Raw genomic sequence first — 18,745 nt, forward strand, 5'->3', positions numbered from 1 at the left:
AGATTTTACACTCTAGAAGAAAAGGGAATGAAAATTTTATATTTTTCTCATTTTGTTTGTCTTATATATTTACTTTCTTTGCACTAAAAAATCCATGTTTTACTGTATTTTATCATCCTATTATAATCATAATAAATGGGGACAAATATAATTAAATATCCCAAATAGTAATTGAAGAAATAAATCGCTAAATGACTTTCCCATAATTCATTTTCTATTATCCAACTAAACAACGACCTATCATGAAAAATCATAACCACAAGTAAATCGAAAAGTTTTTTTTTTTACCAAAAAAATCAATTAAACCAACCTTTATTTGTCAGTTTTAGGAGTTTAAAATATCTTATAATAATCCAAATTAAACAATAAGACAATGTCATTTTCCTATGATATGAACATTTTTAGGTGAATTTATTAAGAAGATATAACATTATTATTTGTTTTTAATCAAAATTAAATCTTTTCGTACTTCATCCTATTTGAAACCAAATAAATTGATAAGGTATACCACCATAAGGGATAAGAACCAAAGCATTTCGAGCATGTATTCCATCACTGTTACTTCCAACACTTTGTTTCAGAAAAATAATTTTTAAAGCTCAATGCTAAAACTATAGTATATATGCACTCACGCATGCATATATAAACACAAAAAGACATAGGAATCATTTGGCAAAGATTACCATTATAATCTTTTATTATATAAAATAAAATTCTTTGTGAAGCATAAGTTTGATTACAATTACACTTTCTCCATAGCAAGAATTATTATATCCGGTGCAAATAGATTATATTGCCAATACTTACATGAACTTATTTTTTGGTATTAATCTCCTTACCTATGAGTAAGGATTTAATCATTTTCCAATGAGTGTCACTCGCAAGAATCGAACTTTTAACATTTTGTTCATTATAAGATCTAACAACATCTTATACCAGTAGACCAAAGTCTTGTTGGTCCCTATATAAACTTATATAATTGATTTCCTAAATATATTCTTTATTCTTATCCCATAACTTAAAGTTAAAATAGCATTTCTTTGTGGGAATATTTCACTATGTATTGGGACGCGGCCTTCCACAGCATGAAAACTTAAGGTTAGGAGAATAATTATGGTGTGGCAATTGTTAACATTTTTGCTTATAAAATCTTTTGAAATGATTTAAACATTTTGAAGTGTAATGGAAGGAATATGAATAAAGCTGAACCATACATCCTCAAAGGTTTTCTATTCGTCACAAAAGTATAACCATTTTTTTCATGAGAAAAAACAAAAAATATTGGCACCACTAAAAGAAATTGTGGATCCTAGCTAGCATGCTGCAAGTGCAAAGGAAGATTAAAGCAATTCATAAGGAATTGGCATGCCAACAATATGAATAAGGATTCTCAATGAAGAAGATAATTATTATTTTTGTTTTAAGGGTATAAATACCATTTTATTGTATATAAAATGATAAAATATTATGGGGAGAGATCCACTTACTACAAGAGTAAATTTAAAACACTTACTCTATATCCTAGTTATCAATTTTACAGAAATCTAATAATTTGAATTAGTGAATAGATATAAACTGTTAGATTTTCTTAGAATTGATAACTTAAATGTGAAGTAAGTGGTTTAAACTTACTCTTGAAGTAAGTGAATCTCCTCTTAAATATCATAGCATGTTATTTTTATTTTTGTTTTGTATTACTTGTCTTTCTAATACTTGAAAGACGAGGGATAAGTGAATCTCCATTCTACTTGAAATGATACTTATTGGTAAATAGCAAATATCCATCTTTGCCAAATGAACACAACTTTTGGAGAGTGCATCATTGGTTGCTAGTAGCCTTGCACTTACACAATTGAGCACCCATCACAGAGATTCCCACTCATTCTATATGGGCTTAACAACCCCTACTGGGCTTTCACTAAAGGGCCCACCAGAGTGTTACATTACATAATATCTACAGGATAAGTCACATATCAACGAGACGTTTTTAGTGGTATAAGGTCATCCTAGATCTTCAGGATGACCAAAAGGTTAAGAATTCAATTTCTAGAAGTAATATTTGTTGGGAGGGGAGTCACAAACCCCGAAAGGGATTAGTTCTTTAGTATTTAGTAAAGATATATTTTTACTAGTAACAAAAGAAAATAAGACACATCATATCATATTTTTCTCTGTTTTTGCATGCATTTTCCTTATGGCAAGGATCCTGACCCAAACCACTAAACTCCACTCATAATAAACAAAACAAAACATTACAAAATGTTAGGTAACCCCTAACTCAAACATGTTACACGTTTGTTTGATTTAAATATACTTTTTCATCAATAAATAGTAAAATGGTAAAATCACAGATTATATCTGAAGAATTTGACAAAGTGCACGGCTATAACCTACCAAGGCCTAAAAAAACTCTATCCATTCGATCAATCATGAAAAAGTGATTAACAAAACCTTTAAGCAGAAAAATAGAGCTCATATAGGTGAAAAGGGACAAGGAAAAGAAGACCTTATCTCAGCACCTTTAATTTTCCACTGTTACTTGTTCTGAGATAAAACCAAAACAAAAACCTTTTATAACTTTAACCAAAATGTACCTAAAGAATTGGATTGGCGGCTAAGTTCATATTTATCCATACAGCAGAGACAGCATCAATCCATGTTTGGTCTTATTCATATTCTTTCTATAAAACACATCAAGATATATATAATGTATTTGCTTTATCAATTGCATTAATGATAATAAAACAAAAACAACAATAATAATATATATTTAAAATTTTAATTAATATGACATGTTTTTCTTTTATGTGAGATAGAATTTGAGAATATGACTTGTTAGGAGGTAAAAAGGAGAGAGAAAGGGAAAGGAAGATGCACTTGGCATCTATGTACACGTCCAGAAGGAACATGGTACTCTTATCAATTATAGAATATGGTCCATACCCTTTTGATGCAAACTATTCCAAACATAATCAAACCAATCAGGTTTTTTTATTTATGTTGGGGGACAGAAAAAGTAGAAGGAAGATTTCAACGAAAGAGAAAATAGAAATATGAGATACCCTCATATTGCTATAGATAGTTACATACATACATGCACCTTCTCATTACTTCTGCAAAACCAATTCATCCAAATATTATTGCACTTTTTGAAAAGTAAAGTATATATATATATCTATATATATATAACTCAGTGGAATTTACTGTATGAATTAGATATTGAAGGATATATAAGAAATAAGTGGGATTTACTATGCAAGCCAATAACAAGTGCTTATTTAAACCAATAACTCATTATTCTATAATTTATCTCATTTTGAAGGTATATAATTTTTGACACTTATTAATTAAAAATAATATACATGTAGTAGATGATGTATTGTACGAGTTAATAAACGAAACTATCATTTAGTAGCGTTTGAGGATGATAGAGAAAATACTTTATTCTAATTCTCATTTGTGGAATAATTTCTATAAAGCAACTATAAAAGAGAAAAATAAGTAGTATATTGGTTGATAAACACCAAAGGTGCATTTATTCTCTGATATAATCTAATTATTGTGATGAAATATATCTCTATAATAATTTTAGCTACTCTTAGAATCTAAGAGAAATAGATGGATCACACCAAATGTATATTATTTTCTTCTATAAATAAAGTATAAGGGTCCTCTTCAATGAAACATGTGGTGATTATGATCAAATGTAGTTTTATTCTACATATCATGTACATGATATATGATGAGTATAAAGTACTCTTGCATATATATTATTCTCTACATAAGCTAGTGGTAGTGGAGTATAAACATAAAGCTTCTTTATACCAATGATATATGTTCAATTCTTCCATTAGTACTACAGCAACAAGAACCTGCTTTTTCACACCTTAAGCTTTGTCACTCCTATACCAATTAGTGATCCACTACTCCAACCATTCCATCTTATATACATCTCTTACTCATTTACACTAACCATAAACAACAACCCTTCTCTTCTTTTTCTTTTCTCTCAATCAAAAAATGAAACTTTCATTCATTACCATGTTTGTTATAGGAGTAGTACTCATTATTAGTAGCATCTCACAAGTTATGAGTAGTACCAATAACCAGTCTCAGTTTTTTTCTCTTATGAAGGAGTCTCTCTTAGGGAACTACCCTTTGGTTTGGAATGATGGAAATAAATCTGTGTGCCATTTCAATGGAGTTACATGCAACAATCAAAGTGAAGTTATCAACCTTGACCTTTCAGGTTGGTTAATTTCAGGGAAGTTCCCTTCAGATGTATGCACTTATCTGCCAAAGTTGAAGGTTCTTAATCTTGGCTATACCAAGATCAAGTTCAATACACATAGCATACTCAATTGTACTTACTTGGAAGAGCTTAACATGAATCACATGTCCAACACAGGAACTCTTCCAGATTTCTCACCTTTGAAATTTCTTAGAGTCCTTGACTTGTCCTATAATCTATTCAATGGTGAATTCCCCTTGTCAGTGTTTAACTTAACCAATCTTGAGGTGTTGAATTTCAATGAAAATGGAGGGTTCAATCTATGGCAGTTACCAAGTGATGTAGACAGGCTGAAAAAACTCAAGACTATGATCTTGACAACATGCATGGTTTATGGCCAAATTCCACCAACCATAGGGAACATTACATCACTTGTTGATCTTGAATTGAGTGGGAATTATCTCACAGGAAACATTCCAAAGGAGCTAGGATTGTTGAAGAATTTGCAACAACTTGAGCTTTACTATAACCAACAACTTGTTGGTAATATACCTGAGGAGTTTGGAAATCTCACAGAGCTTATAGATTTGGATATGTCAGTGAACAAATTAACTGGAAGCATTCCAGCTTCAGTTTGTGCACTTCCAAAGCTTCAAGTATTGCAGCTTTACAACAATAGTCTCTCAGGAGAAATCCCAGATGAGATTGAAAACTCAAAAACTTTGAGAATTTTATCACTTTATGATAATTTCCTGAGAGGACAAGTCCCTAGTAAATTAGGACAGTTCTCAGGAATGGTGGCTCTAGACTTGTCAGAAAACAACCTTAGTGGTCCATTGCCAGCAGAAGTTTGCAAAGGAGGTAAACTACTCTACTTTCTTGTACTTGATAACATGTTTTCTGGTGAGATACCAGACAGTTATGCAAACTGCAAGACACTTTTGAGGTTTAGAGTCAGTAATAATCGGTTGGCGGGTTCGGTTCCCGAGGGACTACTTGGTCTGCCACATGTTTCAATCATTGATTTGAGTAGCAATAATTTGACTGGTCCTGTTCCTGAGATAGGTGGCAATTCTAGAAACTTGTCTGAACTATTCCTGCAAAGGAACAAGATTTCAGGTGTCATACCTCCATCATTATCAAGAGCTATTAACCTTGTGAAAATTGATTTCAGTTATAACCTTATTTCTGGTCAAATACCTTCTGAAATTGGAAACCTGAAAAGGCTTAATTTGCTTATGTTACAAGGCAACAAGTTAAGTTCTTCTCTCCCAAGTTCACTCTCCTTATTAGGATCCCTCAACCTTCTTGATCTCTCTAATAATCTCTTAACTGGTAGCATCCCTGAAAGTCTCTCAAAACTTCTTCCAAACTCCATAAACTTCTCAAATAATTTACTATCTGGTCCAATTCCTCCAAAGTTGATCAAAGGAGGTTTAGTTGAAAGCTTTTCAGGTAACCCTGGCCTATGTGTGCTACCAGTGTATGCTAATTCATCTTCTCAAAATTTCCCTATATGTCCACATACCTACAACAAGGGTAAGAGGATAAACACCATCTGGGTGGCTGGTGTATCAGTGGTTTTGATCTTTATAGGATCCGGCTTGTTCCTGAGACGCCGATGCAACAAAGAGACAGCTGCAGTGGAACATGATGAGACAATGTCTTCTTCATTCTTCTCTTATGATGTGAAGAGCTTTCACATGATCACTTTCGATCAAAGGGAGATCATTGAGTCCTTAGTGGATAAGAATGTGATGGGACATGGAGGGTCTGGGACAGTGTACAAGATTGAATTGAAGAGTGGTGATGTTGTAGCAGTCAAGAGGCTGTGGAGTATAAAATCAAAGGATTCAGCTTCCGAGGATCGGTTATTCATGGACAAGGCATTGAAAGCAGAAGTTGAGACACTAGGGAGTATAAGGCACAAGAACATAGTGAAACTCTACTGCTGCTTCTCGAGTTTGGATTGCAGCTTGTTGGTTTATGAATACATGCCTAATGGTAACCTATGGGATGCCCTACACAAAGGTTGGATCCATTTGGATTGGCCTACAAGGTATAAAATTGCACTCGGAATTGCGCAGGGTCTTTCGTACCTCCACCATGATTTGCTTCTTCCGATTATCCATAGAGACATAAAGACAACTAATATCCTCTTAGATGTTGATTACCAGCCCAAAGTTGCTGACTTTGGCATTGCCAAGGTTTTGCAAGCAAGAGGGGGAGGCAAAGATTCCACAACTACTGTTATTGCAGGAACATATGGTTATTTAGCCCCAGGTATAATTCTCTTACCATAGTCAAATATAAATTATCAAGTTATCATCATTCAAATCAGTAGAAAAAACTCTATATGCAGATTACCATTGATTATGTATTAAGTGTCTATTTGTGAAACTATTGTGCTTGAATATTCTCATATAACCAAATGGTGCATGTCTTTTTCTTACCAAAAAATGATGATAATGTTTTTTTACCACATTTAATTGAGGTATACACTATTCAATATAAGTAATAGTATTTGGAATTGGTCAATTAGTCCTGTAGTTAGTTGAATATTTATTTAATTCCACTTGTTTTTATGACTGTGACAGAATATGCATATTCACCAAGACCTACCACTAAGTGTGATGTGTACAGTTTTGGAGTGATCTTAATGGAACTACTAACTGGAAAGAAGCCTGTTGAGTCAGAATTTGGAGAGAACAGAAACATTGTTTTCTGGGTTTCAAACAAAGTTGAAGGCAAAGAAGGAGCTAGGCCTAGTGAAGTACTTGATCAAAAATTATCATCTTCATTCAAGGATGATATGATTAAAGTTCTACGGATCGCGATTCGCTGCACTTACAAAGCTCCGGCTAGTAGACCAACCATGAAAGAGGTTGTTCAGCTACTGGTTGAGGCAGTGCCAAGAAACACAGATTCTTGCAAGTTATCAAACAAGACCACTAAAGAAATATCAAATGTCACAACAATAAAGAAAACATTTGAACTATAATTGAGTAGTTTAAAGGTGTAAGAGGGAGCATAAGACAACTACATAAGCAGTTTCTCTTCTATGTAACTGAGAGACTCATTATGTATAGAACAAGTTACTATAGTCTTTTTAACTACATAAGTAGTTTGTATATTATATCTTTGACTCTAGCTTTTGATTGCTCTATATTGCAGCTTCCTTTATGTAATAAACACTATTTGGAAATTTTAGTTTTGACTTTTCTAATGAAAATTAAAATCTGAGATCAAATTGGTACCCATGCATTACAGAAAAGCATAGTATCTATATTTGATAGACCCACAGTTGAAATAATTCAGCAACTTGCTTTGTGGAATTTGTATTTTTTGTTCTTTTCTTTTTATGTTATTTGTCACTTTAATTTAAGAGATACAAGATTGGCTGCAATAAAGGGGCATATATTAAAGCCAGGACCAAAGTTTATGATTCTTAAGAAGCACCTTTTTTTCTTCTTCTTTATGACAATGGATTCTAGATTCTGAATAAATATTAATGCATCATTTGTATATGGAGGGACGCTCAACAAAAGCTATATCCACTGGAAAAATATGAATGGGTTGAATGATTGATGAAGGCATCTAGTAGCCATTTTAGCTCGGGAAAGAGAATAAGGCAACATCATTAAGCTTTTATAATAGGAAAATTTTTTGTCTCAAATACTGTTTCATAGGTTGTCACGTGTCAACGAAAATATATCAATTAAAAATATGATATGATTTATTATTATTGGTGCGTGACACGATTTAGGATTCTTTATAATAGAAGTTGAATGTATTGTCAGAATGAGACCTAGGGAGAGATAGAGAGGGGCATCAACCATGTTTAGCCGTTGGTAGTGTGATCCATAAACCTTCCACTCACAAGTTGCTTAAGAATTTTATGTATGGTATTAATTTTATCAAGATATATATCATATATAGTTTGGTTCCTTAAGAATGTTGTAGGAGAATGATTCACAAATGTTAGGGAAAGGTTTTGTTGAGAGATATTGTACTCACTTCACTTCAATAATATGTATTATGAAACCTTTAACATGTTCTAAAGGCAAATCATAAGCACAAAAACATTAGCACATGCTTGCTACCTAGTATACAAAATTGTATGAATAGCCACACGTGTGTCTATATATCTATGTCTTTGTTCATGCATGTGTATAATGAGTGGTTGGTGGGGTTACCCAATACGAATGTGATTCACAAACACAATATTTCTTTAGGCCTAGTGGAGAGGCCATAAAGAAAAAGAAAAGTAAGAAGGTTCGATAATAATAGAATATTTTTCTTAAATGAAATAGACAGAAGGTATCAACTTCCAAAGCATACTTGGTTATGAGAAAAAGAAGGTAATTTTTAGGACAGTTATGCCTCCATAAAGGCTTCAAATAAGACACATAGAGATACCCTGCAAAAGATTTAATAATGTGTGCATATTCTATATTGATTTATGGACTATATATAATTACAATAGTCAAACTACTAAGTATTAATCGATTACTACTAATAACTCTTTTCTAGTTTCATCAACATAATAATCAAAAGGTTAGATAGATAACTTTCACTTAATCAAATAGTGACCCCAATTAAAAGTAATTGATGTCTATTAGAAAACATACATGTTCATACAACAAGTTATTGTTAAATAAGAATTTAAGTGACCAATTCATCATAAATTAATCTAATATTATAAGGTTCTATTAGATCATCGGTTACACATTCTAATATAGATTAATTCATTATAAAAAAGTGAAATGATATTCTTGATAGTACAAAAAATCATAAATTATTAACCGTACAAACAGAAGTGATATATTACATTATAAAGACAATAATTGTCAACCGACTAGTAGCACACAAAAATCCATCCACAATTTCACATTATCTGTTGAGAACTTGATATTATAGGAAGTGTAACCCCCACTAGGATATGCAAATCCTAGTTAAGACAAAACTAATTTAGTAATAATAAGTTCGAATAGGAAATGAATTTAACATTATTAAGTGTTAACATCGTTGGGAACATTACCATTATTAAGCATTTGAGAAAATTGAAGATGCCAAGTGTGTGTCATTTTCTTTGAAATATCACAAAGCGTGTGTGTTATAGTTGAAAAATGAGTGGCGCAATATTAGTTTAATAATTATTAAATATGATTTTTTGTGCACAATATTTTTATCATTTTTATTTCTCAAGCTCTTGAAAGATATAACTTAATTGAATATAACAAAAAAATTGTTGGTGAGATTGTGTTTCATGGAGATACATTGCATTTTGAGTATAAAATGTTTCACGAATTAACGGAGTTCTTCATCAACAAAGGATTTATATGAATCAACAAATCCTTTCTTCAATAATAATAACTATCTTGATAACTCTTTATAGAAATGTCTAAATTTAAAATTAAAAAAGCATGATCAAGAGATATATCTCTTCAATTTTGAGAATGTTCGCATAGTTTTATTTCATACCAAATGAGTTTCAAGTGAAGCAAAGAAAATAAAATACAATAAGAAGGTATTATTATTCTATTATGTATGTGTTTGAGGAACACTTATTTCATAAAAAATAAGGTATATGCTATATATAGTTGACTTTACATAGCATTTGTAAAAAGTTTCTAGCTATTAGTATCTATCTCATAAGTGAATAATGAGAGTTATTTATGATCTGAGTCAAAAGCTTTTAATTCATTTGTATTTATCAAGTAGTGGGTCAACCAAAATTATTGAAAACTTATAATTTAATTAACAAACTTATCACAGATAAGCATTCTTTACTTATCTAGTTATATTTTCAGCAAATTGTACCAATAATAATTATACATTGGGTCATAAATTACGTATCTAGTTGTCTTAGACCCAAAAATAAATTGACCCTGATCTTAGTTCCCAACCGCAAACACGGTTGATGATTGTTTCAGGCCAACATTCTCAAGGAGTTTCAGGCCCAGCCCATATTAATATGACAAGTTATTGTATCATTATTTATGTATTAACGAATATTGATCCTTAAATAAAAAATAACACATGATGAATAATAACTATACCAACCATATATATATTATTAAGATAAAAAATGTATGTGTTGATAGTGTAAAAGTATTATACATTGTAAATAGGTCATCAATCGTTCATATTTAATCATCATTAAATGTTCAAAAATAACAATACAAATAAATGATACAATAAGTTATGTATAAATCTTTACATTAATAACGTAAAACTTCAATTAATTATTGTGTAGAAAGTACCCTCTCATGATTTTTCAATTTTTATTGTTTTATTACAACCAAAGTATTTTTGCAATAATTTCAAAACGTACGATTATTTGGTAAGTAAAAGAGTTTTGGACATTAAAAATTTATGGTTGAAATGCTAAAAGATCACTCCTGATGTTTTTTTTTTAAATACTACAAATGTGTTATGATGAAATAATGGATTATATCATCAAAATTTCATCCAACGTATAAAATAAGTAGTAAAATCCATTTAATAACAAAGTGTAGGTTCACTACTGTGGAGACTCTTAAACATTCTCATTTGGAGGCACAGAACAGAACATAAAATAAAACAGCTTTTATATGTCTGTCATACATAAATATAGGGACAGAGCGGCTTATAACTTATTCCATTTATTGTTACCAGCACATTTATTAGTTATAAAACAATTACTTAATTACACTCATCTACTTTCTATCTTCCTTTAAATGTACCATCTTTTGTTTTGCATGTTTAACTATTTAAGAAAAACAGGAGATTAATTAAGAAGAAAAATGAAAGAGATAGTTAATATAATAAATAAACAAACTACCATATACCGTATCAGCCTTGTCAGTTTCTTGTTGACATTTTTCGTAAGAGAATATTTGTGAGTTGACTTTAGGGGAATAAAAGAAAATAAACAAATTAATATTTCATAAATGTATTTTATTACTTTCGAAAGAAATGTTTGGCAACATGTTTTGCTTGATTATGCTGCCAAGTTGGTGTTGCATAGAAAAATTTATGGGTATTCTATGTAGTTTTTTTGGTTATCTTATTGTATGTAGTTTCAATAAATATCAATATGTGTAATTTAATTTATATAGGAGTTGAATATGTTAAATGAGTTGGGCCTATGCCATAGTTGTATTTTGGAAAATTTATAATTCACAACAAAATAAGTGAATTGGGTTGAATATTAGAGATAATGACATATGATATTTCAAAAAATTTAATAGTTTAGATTTTAATTTTTTTAATCAGCACATTAATCTGGTCTCACATTCGTACATCGGACTATCAGGTAGGAGAAAATCATAACTCAATAAGCCTAGTCACAAGGCTGAGACTTTAAAGAGTAGGCACGAGAAGTAAAGAACATGAGCAAAAAGGGATAAATCTGAGAAGAAAAAGGAGGTCAATAAAATCTTATAGCTGGTAATAAAGGCCATAAGTCATTTTACACTTTGTCAGTCAAAATATAACTAAGATGTGGAAAATAGTTTAACTTGTGGCAAGGGGTGTTATTGAAGAGAAAAGTTGTAATTGTAATTTTTGTGTATTCATTTAAGGATTTATATACGTAGGGTTGAGCATGACTTGACCGTACTCACTAACTTAGTACAGCCTGATTATGATCGGACCTGAAATTGGTCATGTCTCATTGGGTATAGGTCAGATTTGAGTTCAAAATTTTGACCAAGTCAATATTTAGGGATGGTTAGAGACCAAACATGACTCGGCACGACCCGTCATATGACCACTCATTTATCATGTTTGTATGTATCCCTATTCAAATGTGCACAAAGTAATGACATATTTTTGGTCGAAAGTGTCATTGATTCAATAATTTTTCATTTTATATACATGGTTAATAATACATACACATATATGAATGACAACGGGGCAGGTCGGAATCGGGTTTGTGCTTACCCAAATCCGAAATTCAAAACCCAAATTAAGCTGGATTGAATACAAAGCTACCATCATCAAACCCATCGAGTTTCAAGTAACCCGAACCCGAAACATGTATTTATATATATGTGTTCTATAATTATGTCAAATATATATATATATATAGGTTTTTTATATATGCATAATTTAATAATTTTATATATATTAATCGGGTTAAGGTATCAACTATATCAAACCCGAACCTAAAACTTGGACTTGGGTAAAACCTGTACCCGAACCTAGTTACTTTAGGTTTTCCATTAAATTCGGTTGGGTTCAGACTAGTATACACAAATTTAGTTTTATTGTCATTCCTATATACATATATCATTTTATATGCAAATTACATATTAATAATAATAAACTAGCAAGATACCTGTGCATCAGCGATGCACGGGGCAATACTTCTTTGTTGCAAGATTAATAACACATATTACATGTACATTTATATGGTTAAGAAATATATGTTACTCGTGCGTTCGTATTGTTAAGAACACACATGTGACCCGTACATTCGCATGACTAAAAATACACATGTTACTTGTACATTCGCATTACTAAGAAAACACATGTTACTCATGCATTCACATAGTTAAAACACACATGTTACTTATACATTCATATTATTGAGAATACATGTCTTACCTGTGTATTTACATATTCAATCACATAAGAAAAATAAATGACAATTTTTAATTTGAATTTTCTAATGGAATTAACAAAGTGAAAGTCTGAAACATGATACCATATTATTTTTATTAAAATAAATATTTTAAAATTTATAGAAAATGGAATGATTTTTTTAATGAAAAAATGGAAATCAAATCATTATACTAAATGAGTTTTTTTATTAAAAATATATTTAAAAGTTATAAAAAACTTCAATTTGGAAATTTGATTTTTCAATTATAATAGAGAAAAATTAAAATTCAAAGAATCTGAAATATTAAATTTCAATTGGAAAAGTGTTACAAAACTTTGATGAGGTGTAAAAATGCAATTATTCTTAGATGAATAGTAAACCTTAAATAATATACATAGATTAGTGTAAAGAAATAGTTTGGATGTGAAAAATGATTTTAATCTCATCTAATGCTCAATGTCTACTACATTTAACATAACAAAACATAGGTATTATAAACACTCAATTTTGGTGGGGTAGCGACATAGACCAATCGTTAATTAATATTAAATTATTAACATATAAAATATATAAAAAGTAATGATAGTGTGGGAAAGTACATAGTAATAACATGTGACATGGATGAGTTTTTTTTAATTTTTTAATAACTTAGAACATTTTAAGATGGGAAAATGTGAGGAGAATGTGACATGTGGCATGAAGGGAAAACAACATGTGAGGAGGATGTGACATGTGGCATGAAGAAATTTTTTCATTATATTGTTAATAGATAATATTGAGATGATTTTATCTAAAATGAGTATGCATTATATTTAATTGGGTCTAGAGTCGGGTTCAGGTTTAAAGCTTGAACTAGTCAATATGTAAGGTCAAATTAACTTTGAATATATACTCAAGTTCAAAAAATGATCCGACCAACAATTTATGATCGAATAATGAAAACTATATTCACCCCTAATTATATGTAAGGGCAATAGTATTATATAATGCTATTTTTGTTTTGTTTTGTATGCACTTTTGTCTCTAGACCAACATAGGAGAGATACAAGATCAAGTATTATATAAGTGAATAAAATATTTTATTATATTATGAGATAACTTATCTCCTTAAATTCAATCATTGTTTAACATTTTTTTATTTTATATTTTATAATATATTTTAAAATAAAAATTTATAGAAAAAAGAGGAAAAAAACACATATAATAAATTTAATGAGATAATTTATCATTATACTGAGAAACAGCCTTTCACAAAATCCCTTCCCTAAAGCCAAAAACCTCAACTCCTTCAAATACTCCCTTCTCCAACCAATCAATTTTCCCATTTTAGACATCACTACACAGTACACACAACCCCACCCCCTCTCTCTCTAAAATCCTAGAGAGAGAAAGAAACAATAAAACAACAAAACAAGGTACCTGTTCCTGCTCATGTTCTGTTTTGCAGCAGCATCAACAATGGATGATGATGATGATGACATGGTTATTGTTCTCCTCTTTTCTCTTTCTTTCAATGACCCTTATACCCTTTTCCCTCCCAAACAGGTACATGTTCATCTTCCCTTTGTAAATCAAACCTTCTTCACTTCCATTCATAGACCCTGAGATTGAGAACACCACACTGCAATGTAGCTACCTTTCTCATTTTCATCTCTTTCTTTCTTCATTGCTTCCAAAATGGCAGAACAGAATGGAGCCAGGCATATTATATTACTAAGTATTATATATATCTATATATTATAACTATATATATGTATTTCCAATTTCATCCCCATAATATAAATTTTGTTTCTTTTTTTGGTTTTTTTATCAATATCTGCTTCTGCAACAAAAACAACACCCTTTTGTTTTAAGGGTCATTCTTCTGTTTTTTTCCTTCCATAAGCTGAGATTGAAAGGAAGAAAGAGGAGCATTTAGATTGGTCATAAATCATGGACACTAAAACGCCAAGTAGAAGAAGAAGACAGTGTATCAAGGATTTTCATGATTTGTTGAGTTTCAAATGTATGTATCCTTAAAGTTGTACTCTTTCTCATTACTGATCATTACAGTGACAATGTATGTGTTTTTTTCTAAATTTTTTAACACATTGAATTAGTTTATTAGTTCCTTGTTCTTTATATTTTTAATTTAAATTTCTCGTATCATTATTTTTTGTTTTTGTTCTGTCCATATTCCTGCATGTTGTTTTTCTTTGAGGTTTAGGCATTATTTTTATTTTATTTTTTTCCGCTTTTGTTTTAATCTAACAAGGCTATTTCTGTGATTTGGAGAAGACCCTTTTGGTCAAACGATTCTGTTGAGGTGATTTTTGAGCAGGTGAAAAAAAAAGTCACTGTTTTTATGCAGGAAATATTGTACTAGAAAATGGAGAGAGCAAAAAAAAAAACATTTTGATCACATGTGGTCCATGAATAATATCAGGGAGCATTGTGGAATCAAAAAACTTAGTTACTTTTTCCAACCTTTATATGATTCACTGATGCAGTTTTGCTTGGCTTGTTTCTAGTGTGGCTTGTATTGCATAACACTATGGCCTTATTGTTAGTGAATTTGTCTGATTAGGGGTTTGCAGTTAACTGAGCAATGAACATTGTTCTCATCTTTAGTTTATGATTATATGAATCTAAAGTTCAAGAGCTCCTCACTAGAATACATTGTTCAGAAAGAGACCCCTTTGTTTAGGTGCAAGCATTTTCAGTGGCCTATCCACTATTCCTTTCACCTTTTTTCACTAATTTCTGGTCTAATTTCATATTCATTAATTGTTCTTCTTTAAGATGCATTTGATATAGTCCTATATTTTGCATATTCTATATTCTTTCATTATTATATTGAAACAACTATTTGCTTCCTAATTCCTATAATAAAATGTGCATTCTGTCAAATGATTGAACTCTCTTAGGATAGCATACAGATTCTCTTCATATTATCATTATCAAACAAATACCTTTCTGGATTAGAGATTGAGTGGAATTTCCTAAAACCAAATTAGATTTTGTTTTTCAACTTTTAACCCATTTGTTCCAATTTTTATTGATTGAGATTTTTTCCTCTAATGTCAGTCCTTTCTGTATATGTTAGGTGAGTTTGGTTGTGAGTTGTTTTATTACTGTCAGGCAAGGAAGCAACTATTTCAATGAAAGTCTTCACACTAATTAATTTGAAATTTTCTCTTATGTTCTGAATACTTTGACTATTTGATTTTTCTAACTATGGATGAAAGACCCAAATTTCATTAGCACTGTGCATTTTCTAACATTGTAGGGTTCAGTTTTGAAAGAGAATAGAAAATCTATATATTCTTTTGATGCTTTAGCTTGTCTCTTATTGATTTGTTATGTGCTGAGCAAGTGACCATAGTGATAGTGATAATATGTGAGCTTAAGCTTTCTGCTTTAGTTGCCACTTTTATAGGCTTTAAAGATAATTCTCCGGCACAAAAGGGTAGAGAAGATTAATTAGTAAGCTTGTGCATGTTGGGTGCTAAATCTTTCTCACCAAAATAGTTTCAAAACTTGAGAATTCATTACAGCTCAATTTGCTGTATTATTCCCCGACTATCCACCACATGATGTTGGTTTACTGGTCCAAAAAAAAAACAAAAGGTCAAGATTTTGATTCTCGTAAATGTTACTTGTTGGGAGGGTGATCACACACCGCAAAAGTGATTGATTCTTTATCCTTACCCATAGAGGGAGGAGATATTAGTAAACAAATTCCGTAACTATCTAGTCTAATATATGAGGAAATCTAGTACTTCCGCTTTTCATGTATGATTCCATTACCTTGAGCCATGATTGTTATCCAAACAAAGCACATGATATTGATTCTTCTCACCAGCCAATCACATCATGTTATTTGTCCATTCCCGTTAAAATTTTGTAACTTTCCTCAAACATTACATGCAGTTGATATGGACAGAACAACAAATTTACTGTTCTAATCTGACCTCTATATAATTAATAGTTTTCTCCACATGGAAACATATTATGCTGGATGTTTGAATTTTATTCATGTGACAATATGACATTCTAAAACCTACCTGGTCTATATATATATATATATATATATATATATATATGATTTTAACCCCGATAAATGGTGAAAGTTATATTAGTATTTAGTACTCAAAAACTAACATGATTTTGACGAGTTTCTGTGTTATGGATCAACATGATAGAATATTATCATTTTGTTTACCAAGTCTTGTTTTATCCTCGACATGATTCCATTAGTCGTTTTTAATTGAATATAATGTTGAAGGAAAATGATATATCATTTTATAAATCTCTCTACAACTATAAGAAAAATATCATGTGATATAAAGTAATACTTTATTTATTAATGATTGATTTATAAGTGATATATATTACTTTAGTAGGAAAATATATCATTCCTATGTCTTGGTTATGAGCTATCATATTCTTTAGAGTAAATTACACTGACACCCCTTGAGTTTTAGTGAAATTACACAAACCACCCCTCACTTTTCTACACATACACAAACTCTCATCATTTTTATACTTTCATTATACTGATCATTGCATGAGAAATAAGTGTAATTTTGTGAACAAAAAATGTGATAAATGCAATTAAGTTAAACAAAATATTATATATTGTGGAGACAAGTCTAAATAATATATGAGTCGATACCTTTTTATTATTTTTGGTTCGTTATGATAAAGTATAAGAGCGATTTAAACAATATCTTTTTAGAATTGTTGAACATTTTTTAACCAAAAATAATAAAGATATATTAATTTGTATATTATTTGGATTTTTCCTCACAATATTCCATGTTTTGTTTAACTTAATTGCATTTATCACATTTTTTGTTCACAAAATTACACTTATTTCTCATGCAGGGGTGGTCAGTGTAATGAAAGTATAAAAACTATGGGAGGTTTGTGTAGATATAGAAAAGTTAGGTGTGATTTATATAATTTCACTAAAACTCAGGGGTATAAGTGTAATTATGTATAGCTCAAAAGTTTTGTTGATAGTGTTTTGTTTTCAATGTCAGGTGAGCCCTTTTCTCTGGACGGTGCTAGGATCCAAAGTTCAGTGCTTCCAAAATAATGGGTGCTAGTTTGAGTTTTTTGCAGTGCTGTTGTGAAAGTCCTCCTACATTTAGTATGAAATATGATTAAGCCTTTGAATTTAAAAATTGTGTAAAGATGATCCTAAACTTTTTGGTTCAAATGTAATATTATTTAGTATGAAATGTAATATATTTATGGTTGGTTGGAATTAAAAATTACAAGATCACTAAGTGTGATAGGTCGAATCAATTTTAATTGTGGCTAAAATTACATATTTTCAAACATCAAATTAAAATAAGATAATAAATAGGAGTACATTGATTCAATAAAGTTATACAATATTAAGAGTGAACCACTAATAAAGTCTTAGTTTAGTAATATGTAACACTTTACTTAATTTCCAAATAAATCAAAATGTTAAGAGTTTGATTCTCGTGAACGACACTTGTTAGAAGTGATAATTACGTATCCTAAAATAAATTAGTTGTTTATCTATAAGATGAGAGGATATCTTAGTTATAACAAAATAAATAAATAAGAGAAAACATGAGAAACCGAATTAATTTATTTTGTGGTCATGTAGAGTGACCAAAATTAAATATTTTTAGATAAGATAATAAATTTGAAGCTACACTAAAAAATGTGAAGCTAAATATAGATTGATGCTGTAAATTCCAAACAACCTCAAAATCACATCAAATTATAAACTATTGTGAAATATAGACAATGCAGTCCACATCAACTACCATAAAATTGCATGCAATAAAATCTAGAAACTATTCAATAAATTCATCACAATAACAAATTAAACATATATTATATTGGTTTAGATGGATTAAATTGAATTGAATCGCTTACACCTCTAGTTGGCTGTT

At 30.4% G+C, this 18,745-nt stretch overlaps 1 protein-coding gene across 2 annotated transcripts; it reads left to right on the forward strand.

Annotated features, from left to right (window-relative positions):
• LOC109326722 (receptor-like protein kinase 5) lies at nucleotides 3,763-7,444 on the forward strand. 2 transcript variants are annotated; one of them, XM_019559478.1, is made up of 3 exons: nucleotides 3,763-6,514; nucleotides 6,829-7,264; nucleotides 7,304-7,444. In XM_019559478.1, the coding sequence occupies exons 1-2, from the start codon at nucleotides 4,021-4,023 to the stop codon at nucleotides 7,230-7,232; spliced, it is 2,898 nt and encodes a 965-aa protein (XP_019415023.1). In that variant the 5' UTR covers nucleotides 3,763-4,020; the 3' UTR covers nucleotides 7,233-7,264; nucleotides 7,304-7,444. The 2 variants fall into 2 exon arrangements, with proteins under 2 accessions (XP_019415023.1, XP_019415022.1); XM_019559477.1 differs by having other exon boundaries at nucleotides 6,829-7,444.

This window comes from Lupinus angustifolius, chromosome LG14 (genome assembly GCF_001865875.1).
Source record: "Lupinus angustifolius cultivar Tanjil chromosome LG14, LupAngTanjil_v1.0, whole genome shotgun sequence".
NCBI lineage: Eukaryota > Viridiplantae > Streptophyta > Magnoliopsida > Fabales > Fabaceae > Lupinus > Lupinus angustifolius.